The sequence below is a fragment of the Pongo abelii genome, chromosome 2 (assembly GCF_028885655.2).
Source record: "Pongo abelii isolate AG06213 chromosome 2, NHGRI_mPonAbe1-v2.0_pri, whole genome shotgun sequence".
In the NCBI taxonomy this organism is placed as follows: Eukaryota; Metazoa; Chordata; class Mammalia; order Primates; family Hominidae; genus Pongo; species Pongo abelii.
This window is the reverse complement of record NC_085928.1, coordinates 201,213,550-201,234,598: the sequence shown is the minus strand read 5'-3', so window position 1 is coordinate 201,234,598 and position 21,049 is coordinate 201,213,550. Positions and strand designations below refer to the sequence as shown.

Genomic DNA, 21,049 nt, shown 5'->3' with positions numbered 1-21,049 from the left:
AAGAATGAAAAGTCCCAGGTCTCTAAGAATTAAGAAAGATGGAAGCAAAGGATGTGAAAATGAGTACAAGAAGAAATGAGGTTCCAGATTATGAAATTCCTTGTAGGCCTTGCAAAGGAGTTTGACTTTTGTACTGTAAGCAATGGATAACATTTCACACAGATTTTTGTTTTAGATGATTATCCTGCTAGCCGAGTACAGGATACATTGGTGATAAAGGGGTGGTGATGGTGGTGGAGGTAGAGATGAGGAAAAAGTGGAGAAAGAATACATGTTAAAAAAATTTAATAATTTAGGCCAGAATTAGAAAAGCCTTAATGAAAAGTGATATTCTGGAGATATTTAATATATAAAGCAAACAGTATTTAGAGAATTTAGTGAGAAATGTTCAGGATGAACAAAAGGAATCTTGGTCAATTTCCCAGATTCCTGTCTATGATACTTGGGTGGTCTTTTGTGCCACTTCTAATATGAAATGTACAGTATGAAGAACAGATATTGAAGGGGTAGAAAATGAACTAAGTTTGGAATGATTACTTTAAATCACTGACATAAAGGGATATTTCACTACTCTAAATCCATAATTAGCATTCTATGAAGCACTTACATTTGATTATCTCATTTGAATTTTATGGAAGCAAGTAATTATTCTCACTTTATGCATAAATAAGCTGAGGATCAGAGAGGATAAGATAATTTACAAGTCACATAGAAAGAAACAGAAATTTGACAGAAACACATGCGTTCCAACTCCAAGTTCTGAGAACTTGTCACTCAGATTCATTCACACAATTTGGAAAGGTTTGTATCACAGGTAAAAACCAAAGGGTATTCCTGTTACCTCTAGTAAATGGAAAACTCAATTCACCAGAACATTTATACCACTGAGCATACATTTTGCATCACCTTCCAAATGCAGTAATGTCTTATAATAACTGCTTTATATCTGCATAAGACAGAATCTTTCTTAGGAAACATGACAAAAATGCTAAGGCACACTGCAGCAGTCATTTTGCTCCCTAAACAGTTATTTAGAAAACTGTATTATTAAACCTGTAGATTAGCTAACATGCCATCAAATCTGTTTATATACAAAGTTTTCACTGTATTTTTCATGTGGAATTCTCTCTGTTTTAGAATCCAGAAGGAAATAATTAGAAAATAAAAACTTTCTTTTTCTAAGAGTTCACTTACCTCTGTTTACCTTTGTGATCTACAGAGCCAGCTGAGAGTCTGTCAAGGGGAGACCCAAAACCAGAGAAACTCCTTTTCTTCTTTGTCTCAATCACATCATTTTCTAGGGACACCCATTCATCAAGAAGCAAGAGTTTTGCTGTCAGGTCAGTGGCTGATTTCTCTTCGCTGACTGTGGGTGTTGACTGCACATCTATGACTCCAGAATCAAAGGCCTATAAGGCAGAGAAAGGCGATTCCATTAATTTAGACAGAGACTCCAAGTATGTACATATGCATTTGGCCTTTGCTACTGTTAGCTGACATACTCATCATGTAACATTTTATAATTTTTTTGAGACAAAGTTTTGTGCTTGTTGTCAAGGTTGGGGTGCAATGGCATGATCTTGGCTCACTGCAATGTCCACTTCCCAGGTTCAAGCGATTCTCCTGCTTCAGCTTCCCAAGTAGCTGGGATTACAGGTGGCTGCCACCATGCCTTGCCAATTTTTTGTATTTTTAGTAGAGATGGGGGTTTCACCATGTTGGCCAGGCTGGTCTCGAACTCCTGACCTCAGGTGATCCACCCGCCTCGGCCTCCCAAAGTGCTGCGATTACAGGTGTGAGCCACAGCGCCTGGCCATAGAATTTCTTATGAAGTTATTTTCCATAGAGAGTGCTAGATCTTTGGGGACTGAAACACATAGAAGAGGGGTATAACGAAGGGAAAAAATAAAACAAGAAAAGAAAAGAAAAACTCCTGAAATGCCTTTAAAATTTAGCATATTTATGGATCATTTTTTCAGATTCTGTTTCAGCAACAACTTCATCCTTCCTTATCATTCCCATATTGCTTTATCTATATACCTCTTTCATCATTGCACTTATTATTTTTTGCCTTGTGCCAGGTTGGTTACAATATATTTGTATTTGTTATTAGTCAATGACTTTGTCTAATTAGTCTTTCATTTGCTTTATTTAATGCTTCATCTCATGTTTTGCTCATAGTTAGTATTCAACAAATTTCTGATGAATATTTATTAAATGAATTCCAAACCAAATCTCATTCTATTTTCTTTTTACCATTCATTCATTATTTACTAACTCAAGCCATTACTAATCCAGTATGTGCTAGGTTCTGCATTGAACATGAAGGATACAAAAATAAAAATTTAGTCTCTGTGTCTAAGCATCTCACCATCTCTATCCCTGTGATTTATTAACAAATATTAGTGTCTGCAATGTGTCTGAGATATCCCAATAACTTTGTGTCCCATGTAAAATTTCTTGTTTGTTTCTTACACATATTGCCACTTTGTACTTCATCCAAATCATAAATGTATAGCTGTCCAGTTTGTGAAGTCTGGATTTTCCTCTCTGAGGCCCAATGGCAGCATTTCTTAAATGCTCCTATTAACAATCTTGAGTCATTCTGTAGTCCCACAAATACTGCTTTTTTTCTAAGATTGTGAGAATATTCCCATGAGGGGAAAATTTTTTAGCTCTGGGGAATCTCTTCCCTTCCCACTTTTAGTCATTCTTCCATGTGCCAGACTGGTCTTGGTTTTGATTTTTCTTCACTTTCTGTTTTTCTTCTAAGATTATTCCTTCTATTGTCTTTTGATATGGTTTGGCTGTGTTCCCGTCCAAAATATCATCTTGAATTGTAATCCTCATACTCCCCAAATGTCAAAGGTGGAGGTAATTGAATTATGGGGGCAGTTGCTCTCATGTGGTTCTTGTGATAGTGAGTTCTGATGAGAGCTGCTGGTTTTGTGTGTTTGATAGTTCCTCCTGCATTCATTCTTCCTGCTGCCTTGTGAAGAAGGTGCCTTGCTTCCTCTTCACCTTCCACCATGATTGTAAGTTTAATGAGGACTCCCCAGCCATGCAAAACTGTAAGTCAATTAAACCTCTTTCCTTTATAAATAACACACTCTTGGGCAGTTCTTTATAGCAGTATGAAAATGGACTAATACAGTAAATTGTTACCACAGAGAGTGGGGTGTTGCTATAAAGATACCCAAAAATGTGGAAGCAACTTTGGAAATGGGAAACAGGCAGAGGTTGGAACAGTTTGGAGGGCTCAGAAGACAGGAAGACGTGGGAAAGTTTGAAACTTCCTAGAGACTCGTTGAATAGTTTTTACCAAAATGCTGATAGTTTTATGGACAATGAAGTCCAGGCTAAGGTGGTCTCAGATGCAGATGAGGAACTTGTTGGGAACTGGAGCAAAGGTGACTGTTGCTATGCTTTGTCAAAGAGCCTGGCAGCATTTTGCCCTGGCCCTAGAGATCTGTGGAACTTTGAACTTGAGAGAGATGGTTTAGGGTATCTGGCAGAAGAAATTTATAAGCAGCAAAGCATTCAAAATATGAGCTGGTGCTCTTAAAAGCATTCAGTTTTATGTAATCACAAGGAGATGGCTTGAAATTAGAAGTTATGTTTAAAAGGGAAGCAGAGCAAAAAGTTTAGAAAATTTGCAGCCTGATGATGCAATAGAAATGAAAAACCCATTTTCTGGGGAGAAATTTAATCCAGCAGCAGAAATTTGCATGAGTAACTCGGAGCCAAATGCTAATTGCTAAGACAATGCAGAAAATGTCTCCATGGCATGTCAGATGTCTTCATGGCAGCCCCTCCCATCACAGGCCCAGAGACCTAGGAGGGAAAAATGGTTTAATAGGCCAGGCCCTGGGCCTTGCTGCTTTATGCAGTCTTGGGACTTGGTGCCTTGCATCCCATCTGTGGCTAAGGGGGCCAACATACAGATAGGGCATTCTTTCAAAGGGTTTAAGCCCCAAGCCTTGGTGGTTTACACTGGTTTACATGTTTGGGGGCCTGCTGGTACACTGAAGTAAATAATTGAGTTTGTGGAACCTCTGCCTTGATTTCAGAGGATGTATGGAAATACCTGGATGTACAGGCAGAAATTTACTAAAGGAGTGGAGCCCTCATGGAGGACCTCTGCTAGGGCAGTGCAGAAGAGAAATGTGGGGTCAGAGCCCTGACACAGAATCCCCACTGTGGTACTGCCCAGTAGAGCTGTGAGAAGTGGGCCACAGTACTCCAGGCCCCAAATTGGATAGATCCACTGACAGCTTGCACTGTGCATCTAGAAAAGCCACAGACACTCAATGCCAGCCCATGAAAGCTGCTAAGAGTGGGGCTGTACCCTGCAAAGCCTCAGGGGCAGAGCTGCCCAAGACCAAGGGAACCTACCTCTTGCATCAGCATGACCTGGATGTGAGACATAGAGTCAAAGGAAATGGTTTTGGAATGATCTCCAAAGGTTTAATAACTGCCCTATAGGATTTCTAATTTGCATGGGGTCTGTGGCCCCTTTGTTTTGGGCAATTTCTCCCATTTGGAGTGGGTTTATTTACCCAATGTCTGTACCCCCATTGAATCTGGGAAGTAACAAACTTGCTATTGATTTTACAGGCTCATAGGTGGAAGGGACTTGCCTTGTCTCAGATGAAACTTTGGACTTGACTTTTTGGTTAATGATGGAATAAGTTAAGACTTTGGAGGACTGTTGGAAAGGCATGATTGTGTTTTGAAATGTGAGGACCTGAGATTTGGGAGGGGCAAGTGGCAAAATGATAGGGTTTGGCTGTGACCCTACCAAAAATCTCATCTTGAATTGTAATCCCCATAATCCCCACATGTCAAAGAAGAGACCAGGTGGAGGTAATTGAATCATGGGATGATTTCTCCCATACTGTTCTCATGATAGTGAGTTCTCACAAGATCTGGTGGTTTTATAAATGTTTGGTAATTCAGTCTCCTTCCTGCCACCTTGTGAAGAATATGCCTTTCTTCACCTTCACCTTCTGCCATGATTGTAAGTTTCCTGAGGCATCCCCAGCCATGCAGAACTATAAGTCAATTAAATCTCTTTCCTTTATAAATTACCCAGTCTTAGGCAGTTTTTTGTTGCTGTTGTTTTGAGACAAAGTCTCACTCTGTTGCCCAGACTAGAGTCCAGTGACTTGATCTCGGCTCACTGCAACCCCTGCCTCTCAGGTTCAAGTGATTGTCCTGCCTCAGCCTCCTGAGTAGCTGGGATTACGGGTGGTCACCACCACACCCAGCTAATTTTTGCATTTTTGGTAGAGATGGAATTTCACCATGTTGGACAGGCTTGTTTTGAACTCCTGACCTCAAGTGATCCACCTACCTTGGCCTCCCAAAGTGCTGGGATTACAGCCATGAGCCACCACACCTGACCAAGTAGTTCTTTATAGCAGTATGAAAATGGACTAATACATTTTTCTGTTCTCTTCATTTTCTCCAGTAGAACAAAATAGTAGCATTTTCAAGCCCTTTAATCATTGACTCAAGCAAGTCTCTTTTAAAATACTTGTAGCTTGGTGTACAAACTGAAAGCTATTGAGCCTCCTGTTTCCTTATCCAGTCATATGTGCCCTAAGTCTGGTCAGTTCTTGCAGGACAATCTCTCTTCCGGCTGCTATTTTTGATTCCCATCAGTGGTGTTTTTTTGTTGTGGTTTTTTTTTTTTTTTTTTGAGATGGAGTCTCACTCTGTTAACAGGCTGGTGCGATCTTGGCTCACTGCAACCTCTGCCTCCCAGGTTCAAGTGATTCTCCTGCCTCAGGCTCCCAAGTAGCAGGGACTACAGGCATCCACCACCACGCCCAGCTAATTTTTGGATTTTTAGTAGAGAGAGGGTTTCACCACGTTGGCCAGGCTCTTCTCCAACTCCTGACCTCAGGTCATCCACGTGGTGACTTTAAATGAAGTCCTCTTTACTGCTTAGTGTACTCCCTTAATCACCTTACAATTTGCTTTGATACCTCCTATCGCTCTCTTCTCTATTTCACCCATAATACTGTTATAAAGTTAGTTATCCTCAATACCACTTTTGTCATATAAAAAGAAAATTACAAATCTTTCACAATTCTTTATTACTTATAGCACAAATCCCACAATATGGTTTGAAACTACTCCTGAGATCTTAGCTTCTGTCACTTCCCTATATAATTCTGATAACATAGAAACCAGAGATGGGAAGGATGCAAAAGACCAGAAAGAAACCCTAAAGAAGGAGATAAACTTTCAAAGGGTAAAGAATTTTTTATCTTTCAAAGCATCCTCCAAAAATATGCTTTTATTCTTCCAACTAACACACACTAAACAATCTTTTTTTAAGAAATATCCTTAATCTTAAAAAAAAAACTTTTAGAAAACTTGTCCTTTAATATAATGCTTTTCAGACTCTCACTTTAAGCTCTTTAAGAAACACAAAGAACATGTTTCTAATAAGATCAAATAAACTAATTTTTCTCGTTGTGATGCCCTCACATTTCTTTTTCTTTGTACCTTAGTCATAGCACCAATAAAACATTTGTACTGTAATTAAAAGTTTGAACAAAACTACTCAAATTTTGGCATGCAAACAACTTCAAATTTTACATAAAAGCCCTTCATTCTGACATAACTGATTCAATTAAATATGGCTATAATAATGGATTTTCTCTTAAAGCTTTTTTTGTTCAAGGAACACAAGTCTTTGTTCTTAAGTTTCTTTTCACGTTTAGATAACTGGCTTGCTCTGACTTCCCTGTGAGGAGAAGTTCGTGATTACTGCTCTTTTCATTTCAAGTTCACAACCTTGAATGTCATGTTGGCAATAAAAAGAAGACAATAAAAAAATACCGATTTTCTTGATTTTGTGTTATTTCTCTATTTTATTTTGTGTACATTTTCTTATTGGTAGCTGCACCTCCTTTTTACTCTAGTAGAAATGAAATGTTTACAAAAGAGTCAAAAAATAGGCCGGGCGTGGTGGCTCACGCCTGTAATCCCAGCACTTTGGGAGGCTGAGGCGGGCGGATCATGAGGTCAGGAGTTCAAGACCAGCCTGGCCAAGAAGGTGAAACCCTGTCTCTACTAAAAATACAAAAATTAGCTGGGCGTGGTGGCACACACCTATAATCCCAGCTACTCGGGAGGCTGAGGCAGGAGAATCGCTTGAAGCTGGGAGGTGGAAGTTGCAGGGAGCCGAGATCGTGCCATTGCACGGCACTCTAGCCTGGGCGACAAACTGAGACTCTGTCCCAAAAAAAAAAAAAAAAAAAGAAAAAGAAATGTTTACAAAAGAATATATATGTAATATATAAATATATACATTATATTTATAAAATATATATTCTATATAAAATAGATATGATATATAAATATATGTTATATTTACATATATGAAATATATTTTAATATATATTCTTTTATACACAAACATGTCATTTATAAAGCATGTCAAACATATATATCTATTTCTGTAAGCTAGTTTCCATTACCTCTGTTGTTGTTACATCTACTGAAAGGACTTTTCCTGAGCTCCACAGTGTCAGTGTCACAGCCAGGATGAAATGTGCACTTGCCAATCTCCAGTCCAGCATCTGAGGGTTACATATGTCATAGTTAGCATTGATTCATTTGGAATGTAAAGACAAAAAACAGAAGTTCCTAAAAGGACTGTTAGAGGCAAATGGTAAGCCAAATTATTCAGCTTCAGTATATTTGAGTGCATCTCTACAAAACGTAAATAATACTTAATAGAAGCTGTCCATCTCCCAGAACGAATTCTGTCAAGGTTTCTTTTCCATGGAGGCCCTGGATTAGGGTTGTACAGTTATAATAATAATTTAATTCAAACTAACCCACAATCTGAGAAATACAGCTAATGTAACTAGTTTTTTTACTGTCAGATCTAGAGATTACAACATTATGTATGTAACTGGGGAGAATTTTATAACAGTGGTAAGGCATTAGAGAGAAAGTCCTGACTGGTCTGTGGTGAACCAGGGAGACTGTAGTGTCTACAAATACTTAAATTCAAAATTTCAAAACACCCACTGTCCATTAGGAGAATTTCTTTATGTCCTTGTGTCATGTCAGGATTTCATAAGCAAGATTCAAAATTGTTTTTAAAAAACTATCAGATGTTATTATATCAAAATTGAAAAATTGCATATTAAATACAAGAAAAAATCAAAAGACAAATTACTTAATGGAAGATATATTCAATATATACATAAAAGAAAGATCAGCATTTGGAAAATGTAAATGAACCCTTTAAATATAACTTTAAAGATAGACACAAATTAAATAAAAATGGGCCAAAGTTATGAACACACATTTCATAGAAAAGAGGAGAACTGAATGGACAAAACCTTCCACAATACGTACAATTTCTTTAATTCAAATAAAAATAGAAGTGAAATGCCATTCTACACACATTAGATTGGCAAAAAGTTGGCCCACCTTGCAATGTTACAATGGTTTTAGGAAAAAAAATTCCGGTGGAGTTGAAAATGAATCCAATCATTTGGAGAAAATTGGGTGCCTTACAAAAAAGTTGAAAATGCTTATCTCTTACCTAGGACACATTTATTTCACTTCTAGGTATGTGTATATTACTGAGAAACTGTCAATGTTTATATGCAACATGTATCTGAAAGTTCATAGCCTCATAGTATATAGTAGCCAAAAATTGGAATCAACCTAGTGCCCCATTAAAGAGAAAATAGATTTATTAGTTGAGATTTAGTCAAACTACTGATTTAAAGTAAATGACTTAAATACATATTTACTGTTAAAACAAATAACCTAAATGTATGTTTGTCTGTATGCATGGATTTCAAAACACAGTTTTGTGGAGAAACGGAAAGTATAGAACAATACATGACATTATACCATTTACTGAAATTGTAAATGCCCAAAGCAATATCATGTATTTTGGAACATATACATATAAAATATAAACCAATGGAACTTGATTCATGATTATGATTACCTCTGCAGAGATGTTAAAGTGAGTAAAATTATAGCAAAAACATAAGGGAATCAGTTTTTAATCTATATGTATTTTAAAGCAAATATGTAAAAATCTTACACGTGTTAATTCTGGGTAGTGAGCACAAAGACGTGTCTGACTTTTTAGAGTAAAAAGCCACTATCCAGCCAACTGAAGCTCCTCTATGGCCTACATCAGGCTGACCTGCTGCTAGTTTGACTACTGGAAGTTACAAAACTGTAGGTAAAATGGGGCATTGCTGTAACGAGGGAAGGTCGTGGAGTATGAGCTAGAAAAAAGTAGGCATGAACCCAAGCTTTGCCACTTAGTACCTGGCAATGGGAAAGCCTTCCAACTTCATCCTTTATGATTGAGAAGTCTCAAGAAACTCTATTTTCTTAAAAAAAAAATCATTTGGAAAACCTGCCGGGGGTAAAGAGCAAATGGGTGCTAAAATGGAATCTGTAAGATTGGATTTGAGTCATGTTTTTGCTTTAGTATCAGTGTAACCTTGAATAAGTATCATTTTACCCTACTTAAGCTTCATTTTTACTTGTTTGTGAAATGAGAAGTAATTCCCATCTCGAAAGAGCTTTGAGAGGATTGAATCGATTCCTGCATACCCCTTCTCATGTACTATTTATAATCTGTAAGTGAAAGAATACGAGGCATCACTAAATATTTCCGTAATAACTACATTTGTTTTGGTGTGACCCAGGATTTTTTTTGACATTTTCTTGAAAAATTGTTACTGCGGCTCTTTCCTTGCCCCCAGTGAGTTTGCACAGAGGCAGAGGCTTGGGTGCGTGCCACTGCTAACCCACTGCCGTGAGTTGCTTCCAGTGTTGGAGGTGGGGCCTGAAGGGAGACCATCAATAATGGGGGCAGATTTTCCCTTTGGTGCTGTTCTCTCCTGATAGTGAGTTATCCCAAGATCTGGTTGTTTAAAAGTGTATAGCACCTCTCCGCTCTTTTTCCTCCTGCTCTGGCCATATGAAGAAGTGCCTGCTTCCCCTTTGCTTTCCATCACAACTGTAAGTTTCATGAGGCCTCCCCAGCCATGCTTCCTGTACGGCCTGTGTAACTGTGAGCCAATTAAATCTCTTTTCTTTATAAATTACCCATTCTCAGGTATTTCTTTATAGCAGTGTGAGAATGGACTAATACAGGTAGCTGCCATAAAACTGACAGAGAGGGAAGACCCTGACAAGTGGTTGATTGCAGTTGTGTAGCAGTTAAGGTCTATGGCAAATAATTTTAGGCTTAGGATATCATCAAAGAGTATTTCAAATGCAAGAAATGGAAAAAAATAAAACTTTGGCCCACATTCCTGATAAAACAACAACAAAAAACAACTTGTCACTATGAAACAGTGTAGATTTTAATAATAAATGTTACATGCTGGTATGTGAACAAATGTTTTTTGTAAACAGAATGGTATCTGTATTAACTATGTCAGTTAAGACTTAAAATGGAGATACAATATTTTAGCACTGTCTATAACATTTATTTATCAAATATAATTTTGATTTTCATGTAATGTTTAAAATAGGTGTTCATTTTGACACCAATTAATCTATTTCAGAATCTTGTCTCATCATGCTAGTTACTAGCAGCTTCTCTGTATTCCATTCTTTTCTAGAAGGGAGCAGTACATTCTCTCTGTGTTCTCTTTTCACTAACTTGATATTTGAACTGAGATTTTCCGTAAGCATTAACAAACCCCAGCAAATCATGACTGTCTCTAAACTGGGAAAATAACCAATAAGAATGCAATAGTTATCTGATGAAAATACCAACAAAACCTGCATTAGTGATTACTTTGAGAAGCCAGCCACTTAATTGTATTCATTTTCTCCTGATTTTGCTGATGTCTCTTTGACTTTACATAAAGGAGGATATACTAAGAACATAACTGTATTTTTAAAATGATTTCATATTTCCAATATATCTTTTTATTTATTTATTTTTTTTGTGAGATGGAGTTTCACTCTGTTGCTCAGGCTGGAGTGCAATGGCGCAATCTCAGCTCACTGCAACCTCTGCCTCCCAGGTTCAAGCGATTCTCCTGCCTCAGCCTCCTGAGTAGCTGGGATTACAGGTGCCCACTACCACGCCCAACTAATTTTTTGTATTTTTAGTAGAGACAGAGTTTCACTATGTTGACCAGGCTGCTCTCCAACTCCTGACCTCAGGTGATCCACCTGCCTCAGACTCCCAAAGTGCTGGGATTATAGGCGTGAGCCACCATGCCTGGCCTGATATATCTTTTTAAAAGAAATTGTTGTCCCATTTAATCAAAGACAAACTACAATTATGTTTTTCTTTCTTGTTTTTTATCATAAAAATAGGTTTCAAATGTGAAAATTGCCCAAATGTATATGTCTTTCCATGTGGATTTCCTTTAACTATTTTTATGTACATTTCACTAACCAGGTTTCTCCTCGTCTCTGTAATCTTATAAATGGCACAGGATGATGAGTGTTTACAATATTGATGATTATGTCTGAGGTATATATTTTTGTGCTTGGGTGTATATAGGAAAAAATCATGATGTATCATCTTACAGATAACCACATCCTGATTATTTGGATAAGGAGATGTAAAAATAAATGCTGAGTTTAAATACACACATTTAATGGTTTGAAGCCATGCTTGTAGCCAGTTAACCAAAAGGCCAAGTTCCTAAATATGGCATTTGGTACACTAATGAAAACAAACACCCTGGCACCTGCCGTACAAAAGACATTTGATTAACTAGTTGAAACTTGATTGCTATAAAATTAGAAATGGAGGAAATTATAGGGAGGAAAGGAAAAGTCTAAGTTCAGCCCCATTTTCCTATTTTGTTGATAGTGGATAAATATAGCCCATGATTTAAAATCTCTTAGGCACCACGTATACTCTAGATCACAGAAAGTTCAGTGAGAGGATGTTCATTGACTGCGTGAATACACCAAAGTAAAGGTGTTTGCATTTTTTTTTTAGCACATCATTATTTAAAAGTAATTTTTGAGTAATATTTCTCTGGATAGTGTGGAGTTTCAAAAGAAACAGCGACCATGGAATCCGTCTTATAAGAAGATTATCTGTGTACGTCCTTCATTTTATAGACAATTGGACTATTAGTGTTTTGACGTTTTAAATAATTCTGCAGAATAAACAAATGTCTTATGTTGTATAACATCTTATGCTTTATTTTAAGGACTTTCCACATGTAAGAATTGATTATACCCTGAAAAGATCTTTCAAACTGGCTAGAATGACAGTATATGGAATAACGCAGTGAGATATAAAGTTTTGTCAGGAGGTATAAAATTTTTTCATTTATGTTTGGGATATATTGTACATTTTTAAAGAGGTGTTAGAGTTCCAATTCACATTAAAGGCTCTGAAATTCCAGCAATAAAGAAAAACTGGCTTAATTATGTTTAAACCAGAGTTTAATAAGAAGCTTGTTAAGATGAAGAAAGATGTTTTTATTAGTAGGAATCAGTGTTGCAATGAGCCATTGTTATTGTGAAAAAAATCTCTCAAGTGGGCTGGGCTAGAAAAAAAGAGATTGAAAATCATTGATCTACAAAAGAAAGAGCAAACTGCTATGAGATGTGTAAATGTTAGAGATGGTTAGGCTGAAAAAGAGAAGCAATGTAAGCCAGTATCTGATCTCATGCACCTATTAATCAATAAGACTTTTAAACTACCTGCATGTGAAGTCTGGTGTTGAAGGAAGAAAAAACAACTCAGGTGTAAAGGACATTTCTCTTCAACCTGCAAATTTATGATTAACATCTGACTTATGGATAGTTGATCCAATAATTAGAAATTCACAAAGGTACTAGGTTTGTGAGTAAATCTGGATATTGTCTAGGAATTTTTAATTATTTACCCTAATACTTTGATTGGAAATACTCAAAATAGACTCCAGTCTCATTTGAACAAAAATTTAAAATAAAGGACTTAATTAAAGGATTTACAAACTAATTCAACGGCTACATTTTCTTTCTCTTCTCACCGTGACAGAGCACATACATCTAAGAGATTTAGCAGAACATTTTATAAAGGGGCCTTAGTTCTGACACCATGAAATGACCATGTGTGCCTGCCGACAACACCGCCTAAAATCTTCTCCCATTGAAATAATGGTGTTCTTCCAGGCAAGTCGTGAGTCAGCTTGGCTCATAAGTAAGTCTGTAAAACATAGTACATTCTTCAGGTTACCCTTTACCCACTCCATTAAGTTATAAACACTCAGGAATAATAAATGACAGACTGAAAATAATTTTTTATTTTAGAAAAAGGCCTAAAAGGGACAGTGCTTAACACAAAATCTGCATAGCTCGCTGTAATGGAAAAGAGACCTGATGCAAGAGTTGTGAGACTCAGGCTCTTCATTGCCTCTGTTGCTATTTAGTGATGTGATGCTGGGCAAACACTTTCCTCTCTAGACCAAGTAAAATGGAGATGATCTAACTGACCTCTAATGTTGCTTCTGGCTTTTAAATCTCACTGGTGAAGCTGGCTATTTTCTGGTAAAAGTGCAGACACTTAACATGTAGGTAATGATAATAGTGCAGATTTAGCTAGGAAAACTGACTTGATGAGTTCCTCAAATCAGCCAAAGTTTATGCAAAAAATTACATATGTCTAGGCTGTGACATAAATATTTTCCTCTTTCACTTTCAGTATTTTTAAAATTAAGTATTTCTAGCTGAAAAGAAAGAATCTCCAAATCTTTGATTTTTGGATGTCATTTATGGTAAGACATTCCATTTTTAAGAACATGTTAAGAAAAAACAATGCTACCAATTAAATTGATATGCTTATCAAATGTAAGAATAAGTCCAATTTCAGAGATGTTAAATGTGAGACAAAATTGATGACATATGGTAATATATTTATTTTAAAATGTTTACTTAGGTTTTTTTTTTGTTTGTTTGTTTGTTTTTGAGATGGAGTTTCGCTCTTGTTGCCCAGGCTGGAGTGCAGTGGCGCGATCTTGGCTCACTGCAACCTCCGCTTCCCAGGTTCCAGCGAGATTCTCCTGCCTGGGATTACAGGCAGTAGCTGGGATTACAGGCCCTGCCACCTGTAGCTGGGATTACAGGCCCTGCCACCTGTAGCTGGGATTACAGGCCCTGCCACCGTGTCCGGCTAAGTTTTGTATTTTTACTAGAGACAGGGTTTCGTCATGTTGGCCAGGCTGTTCTCGAACTCCTGACTTCAGGTGATCTACTCGCCTCAGCTTCCCAAAGTGCTGGGATTGCAGGCATGAGCCACTGTGCCCGGCCTTACTTAGGATTTTTTTCTTTCTTCTGTTGTTTTCCTATCATGCATAAGTCAGTACGCTCATTTCCCTACCCTTTGAAAACAAAAATGGTTAGAACTGAGGTTCCAGATGCCATAGAATGCCGTTATATCCTCTCTTTTAAGCTGAGAGAAAGAAAGACTGCTATGATATTTAACTTGGTTATCAGATAGAAATGTTGCAAGTCACATAAATAATATTAATAATTTAAAAATAATTGAGTACTACTTTCCTGCATTTTGAATTAACAGTCTGTCAAGATAAAATAATCATTTGAATATTTTCTCGGTAATCATGATCTTAATTTTAGTAGATATAAAATTGGTGAAGACAAAATAGGAATTTTTGATAATAAGAATTTTCAGATCTCTACAGCCTCCACCAATATCACAAATGTGTGTGATATTAGTGAAGGTTTTATATACATATATATATATATATTTTTCACTTGATGTGACTCCAAAAATTCTCTGTCAGTGAAAGAATAAATATTCAAAAAATAAAACTCTTTCAGACAATATACAGATATTCAACATTATGCTGGGGAAAAACTCAGACTCAGGCTTGAAGGACAGGGATAAGAGGTTTAGCTGTGCTTCTTGATGGGCTAATGATCTTGGACAAGACTCTAAAATATTCAAAACTGTCTAATGAAACTGATTTTCTTCACAAAATGTAAGTTATTTAATTTTAGTTCATCTTAATTTACAAACAGCACAAATTATGGAATTGGCTTAGAGTTCAAATAAAGAAATAAGCCTTTTAAGTTTATATTTAATATTGTTTCCTAAAAATATATGAGGATATAAATTTATCTGTGAGAAAGCAACACCATTTTAATTTGTATTTTATTATAACTGAAAACTTTACAATGGAAACTAAAATAGTATGTAGAAACACTTTGTAAACTATAAGATAATTTGAAAATATTATGTTTTAAAACATAATTACAAATAATTGTTTTGAAGTGATTGTTACGAAGTTGAAGGCAGATGTTTGAAGCCAAATTTTTTCTATGAACACAAAATTTACGCCCAACAGTCACTTAGGGAACTTAGAGCCATTCATAGAGACAATCTGCAAAACTTATATTGAAAAAACCAAAAGGATAAATTATAGTTTGTCATTATATAGGTAATCTCGATGTTTCAATAAGTGACAATATTTGAACAAAGTTTTAAAGAAGGTTTTTCTAGCTTTCTTTGATTAGGGAAGCACCCAGATGATTGAGAGACTTACCTGCTGGAAAGCAAAGATTGGGACCTCCTGCCATTGCGGTCTCTTTTTTATTGAAACTGTGATTCCAGTCTCTGATGAATTTTGCCCCACAAACCAGACAACTGAGTGTGGCTGTGTCACTTAGAAGCTTAGAAATGGGTAAGAAGTTTGGGATCATCATAAACTCAAATTCGAGATTTAAAATCATTCAGGATTTTCACCCAAGAGCAATTGAAAATTGCTAGTGGCTTGTAGCTTCCGTCACTGTCACATATATCATCTATGTCATCCTCATAAAAAATACATTTGAGAAATACTCATGGTGCATAGCCATTTATTTAAACATTTCCTTCTGAAATTTGCTATTTTTAATAAATTGTGTAATGGGAATTTACTTTATGTTTTGGATTCCCGAAAAAAAGGAGCAAGCTGACATTGAGAAATATAACATTTCCTGTTAAAAAAAAATTAAAGGGAGGAGCCAAGATGGCCGAATAGGAACATCTCCGGTCTACAGCTCCCAGCGCGAGCAACGCAGAAGACAGGTGATTTCTGCATTTCCATCTGAGGTACCGTGTTCATCTCACTAGGGAGTGCCAGACAGTGGGCGCAGGTCAGTGGGTGAGCGCACCGTGCGACAGCCGAAGCAGGGGCGAGGCATTGCCTCACTCGGGAAGCACAAGGGGTCAGGGAGTTCCCTTTCCAGGGGTGACAGACGGCACCTGGAAAATCGGGCCACTCCCACCCAAATACTGTGCTTTTCCGACGGGCTTAGGAAACAGTGCCCCAGGAGAGTATAGCCCGCACCTGGCTCAGAGGGTCCTACGCCCACGGAGTCTCGCTGATTGCTAGCACAGCAGTCTGAGATCAAACAGCAAGTCGGCAGCGAGGCTGGGGGAGGGGAGCCCGCCATTGCCCAGGCTCGCTTAGGTAAACAAAGCAGCGGGGAAGCTTGAACTGGGTGGAGCCCACCACAGCTCAAGGAGGCCTGCCTGCCTCTGTAGGCTCCACCTCTGGGGGCAGGGCACAGACAAACCAAAAGACAGCAGTAACCTCTGCAGACTTAAATGTCCCTGTCTGACAGCTGTGAGGAGAGCAGTGGTTCTCCCAGCATGCAGCTGGAGATCTGAGAACGGGCTGACAGCCTCCTCAAGTGGGTCCCTGACCCCTGACCCCCGAGCAGCCTAACTGGGAGGCACCCCCCAGCAGGGGCAGACTGACACCTCACACGGCCGGCCAGGTACTCCAACAGACCTGCAGCTGAGGGTTCTGTCTGTTAGAAGGAAAACTAACAGAAAGGACATCCACACCAAAAACCCATCTGTACATCACCATCATCAAAGACCAAAAGTAGATAAAACCACAAAGATGGGGAAAAAACAGAGCAGAAAAACTGGAAACTCTAAAAAGCAGAGTACCTCTCCTCCTCCAAAGGAACGCAGTTCCTCACCAGCAACGGAACAAAGCTGGACGGAGAATGACTTTGACGAGCTGAGAGAAGAAGGCTTCAGACGATCAAATTACTCCGAGCTACGGGAGGATAGTCAAACCAAAGGCAAAGAAGTTGAAAACTTTGAAAAAAATTTAGAAGAATGTATAACTAGAATAACCAATACAGAGAAGTGCTTAAAGGAGCTGATGGAGCTGAAAACCAAGGCTCGAGAACTACGTGAAGAATGCAGAAGCCTCAGGAGCCGATGCAATCAAATGGAAGAAAGGGTATCAGCCTTGGAAGATGAAATGAATGAAATGAAGCGAGAAGGGAAGTTTAGAGAAAAAAGAATAAAAAGAAACGAGCAAAGCCTCCAAGAAATGTGGGACTATGTGAAAAGACCAAATCTACGTCTGATTGGTGTACCTGAAAGTGACGGGGAGAATGGAAACAAGTTGAAAAACACTCTGCAGGATATTATCCAGGAGAACTTCCCCAATCTAGCAAGGCAGGCCAACATTCAGATTCAGGAAATACAGAGAACGCCACAAAGATACTCCTCAAGAAGAGCAACTCCAAGACACATAATTGTCAGATTCACCAAAGTTGAAATGAAGGAAAAAATGTTAAGGGCAGCCAGAGAGAAAGGTCGGGTTACCATCAAAGGGAAGCCCATCAGACTAACAGCGGATCTCTCGGCAGAAACCCTACAAGCCAGAAGAGAGTGGGGGCCAATATTCAACATTCTTAAAGAAAAGAATTTTCAACCCAGAATTTCATATCCTGCCAAACTAAGCTTCATAAGTGAAGGAGAAATAAAATACTTTACAGACAAGCAAATGCTGAGAGATTTTGTCACCACCAGGCCTGCCCTAAAAGAACTCCTGAAGGAAGCGCTAAACATGGAAAGGCACAACCGGTACCAGCCACTGCAAAATCATACCGAAATGTAAAGACCATCGAGACTAGGAAGAGACTGCATCAACTAACGAGCAAAATATCCAGCTAACATCATAATGACAGGATCAGATTCACACATAACAATATTAACTTTAAATGTAAATGGACTAAATGCTCCAATTAAAAGACACAGACTGGCAAATTGGATAAAGACTCAAGACCCATCAGTGTGCTGTATTCAGGAAACCCATCTCATGTGCAGAGACACACATAGGCTCAAAACAAAAGGATGGAGGAAGATCTACCAAGCAAATGGAAAACAAAAAAAGGCAGGGGTTGCAATCCTAGTCTCTGATAAAACAGACTTTAAACCAACAAAGATCAAAAGAGACAAAGAAGGCCATTACATAATGGTAAAGGGATTAATTCAACAAGAAGAGCTAACTATCCTAAAAATATATGCACCCAATACAGGAGCACCCAGATTCATAAAGCAAGTCCTGAGTGACCTACAAAGAGACTTAGACTCCCACACATTAATAATGGGAGACTTTAACACCCCACTGTCAACATTAGACAGATCAACGAAACAGAAAGTCAACAAGGATACCCAGGAATTGAACTCAGCTCTGCACCAAGCGGACCTAATAGACATCTACAGAACTCTCCACCCCAAATCAACAGAATATACATTTTTTTCAGCACCACACCACACCTATTCCAAAATTGACCATATACTTGGAAGTAAAGCTCTCCTCAATAAATGTAAAAGAACAGAAATTGTAACAAACTGTCTCTCAGATCACAGTGCAATCAAGCTAGAACTCAGGATTAAGAATCTCACTCAAAACCGCTCAACTACATGGAAACTGAACAACCTGCTCCTGAATGACTACTGGGTACATAATGAAATGAAGGCAGAAATAAAGATGTTCTTTGAAACCAACGAGAACCAAGACACAACATACCAGAATCTCTGGGATGCATTCAAAGCAGTGTGTAGAGGGAAATTTGTAGCACTAAATGCCCACAAGAGAAAGCAGGAAAGATCCAAAATTGACACCCTAACATCACAATTAAAAGAACTAGAAAAGCAAGAGCAAACACATTCAAAAGCTAGCAGAAGGCAAGAAATAACTAAAATCAGAGCAGAACTGAAGGAAATAGAGACACAAAAAACCCTTCAAAAAATAAATGAATCCAGGAGCTGGTTTTTTGAAAGGATTAACAAAATTGATAGACCGCTAGCAAGATTAATAAAGAAAAAAAGAGAGAAGAATCAAATAGATGCAATAAAAAATGATAAAGGGGATATCACCACTGATCCCACAGAAATACAAACTACCATCAGAGAATATTACAAACAACTCTATGCAAATAAACTAGAAAATCTAGAAGAAATGGATAAATTCCTCAACACATACACCCTCCCAAGACTAAACCAGGAAGAAGTTGAATCTCTGAATAGACCAATAACAGGAGCTGAAATTGTGGCAATAATCAATAGCTTACCAACCAAAAAAAGTCCAGGACCAGATGGGTTCACAGCCGAATTCTACCAGAGGTACAAGGATGAGCTGGTACCATTCCTTCTGAAACTATTCCAATCAATAGAAAAAGAGGGAATCCTCCCTAACTCATTTTATAAGGCCAGCATCATCCTGATACCAAAGCCTGGCAGAGACACAACAAAAAAAGAGAATTTTAGACCAATATCCTTGATGAACATTGATGCAAAAATCCTCAATAAAATACTGGCAAACAGAATCCAGCAGCACATCAAAAAGCTTATCCACCATGATCAAGTGGGCTTCATCCCTGGGATGCAAGGCTGGTTCAATATATGCAAATCAATAAATGTAATCCAGCATATAAACAGAACCAAAGACAAAAACCACATGATTATCTCAATAGATGCAGAAAAGGCCTTTGACAAAATTCAACAATGCTTCATGCTAAAAACTCTCAATAAATTAGGAATTGATGGGACGTATCTCAAAATAATAAGAGCTATTTATGACAAACCCACAGCCAATATCATACTGAATGGGCAAAAACTAGAAGCATTCCCTTTGAAAACTGGCACAAGACAGGGATGCCCTCTCTCACCACTTCTATTCAACATAGTGTTGGAAGTTCTGGCCAGGGCAATTAGGCAGGAGAAGGAAATCAAGGGTATTCAATTAGGAAAAGAGGAAGTCAAATTGTCCCTGTTTGCAGATGACATGATAGTATATCTAGAAAACCCCATTGTCTCAGCCCAAAATCTCCTTAAGCTGATAAGCAACTTCAGCAAAGTCTCAGGATACAAAATCAATGTGCAAAAATCACAAGCATTCTTATACATAAATAACAGACAGACAGAGAGCCAAATCATGAGTGAACTCCCATTCACAATTGCTTCAAAGAGAATAAAATACCTAGGAATCCAACTTACAAGGGATGTGAAAGACCTCTTCAAGGAGAACTACAAACCACTGCTCAAGGAAATAAAAGAGGATACAAACAAATGGAAGAACATTCCATGCTCATGGGTAGGAAGAATCAATATCATGAAAATGGCCATCCTTCCCAAGGTAATTTACAGATTCAATGCCATCCCCATCAAGCTACCAATGACTTCCTTCACAGAATTGGAAAAAACTACTTTAAAGTTCATATGGAACCAAAAAAGAGCCCGCATCACCAAGTCAATCCTAAGCCAAAAGAACAAAGCTGGAGGCATCACACTACCTGACTTCAAACTATACTACAAGGCTACAGTAACCAAAACAGCATGGTACTGGTACCAAAACAGAGATATAGATCAATGGAACAGAACAGAGCCGTCAGAAATAATGCCACATATCTACAACTATCTGATCTTTGACAAACCTGACAAAAACAAGAAATGGGGAAAGGATTCCCTATTTAATAAATGGTGCTGGGAAAACTGGCTAGCCATATGTAGAAAGCTGAAACTGGATCCCTTCCTTACACCTTATACAAAAATCAATTCAAGATGGATTAAAGACTTAAATGTTAGACCTAAAACCATAAAAACCCTAGAAGAAAACCTAGGCATTACCATTCAGGACATAGGCATGGGCAAGGACTTCATGTCTAAAACACCAAAAGCAATGGCAACAAAAGCCAAAATTGACAAATGGGATCTAATTAAACTCAAGAGCTTCTGCACAGCAAAAGAAACTACCAT

The 21,049-nt window shown here is 38.0% G+C and overlaps 1 protein-coding gene across 2 annotated transcripts in view; it reads right to left on the bottom strand.

The window, feature by feature from the left end:
* OSTN (osteocrin) overlaps window positions 1-21,049 on the bottom strand; it is a 72,139-nt gene that overhangs the window by 45,147 nt on the left and 5,943 nt on the right. For both annotated transcript variants that reach the window (NM_001134078.1, XM_054550484.1), the window contains 2 exon segments: window positions 1,195-1,409; window positions 7,497-7,598. In NM_001134078.1, the coding sequence (NP_001127550.1) occupies window positions 1,195-1,409; window positions 7,497-7,598 (317 nt within the window).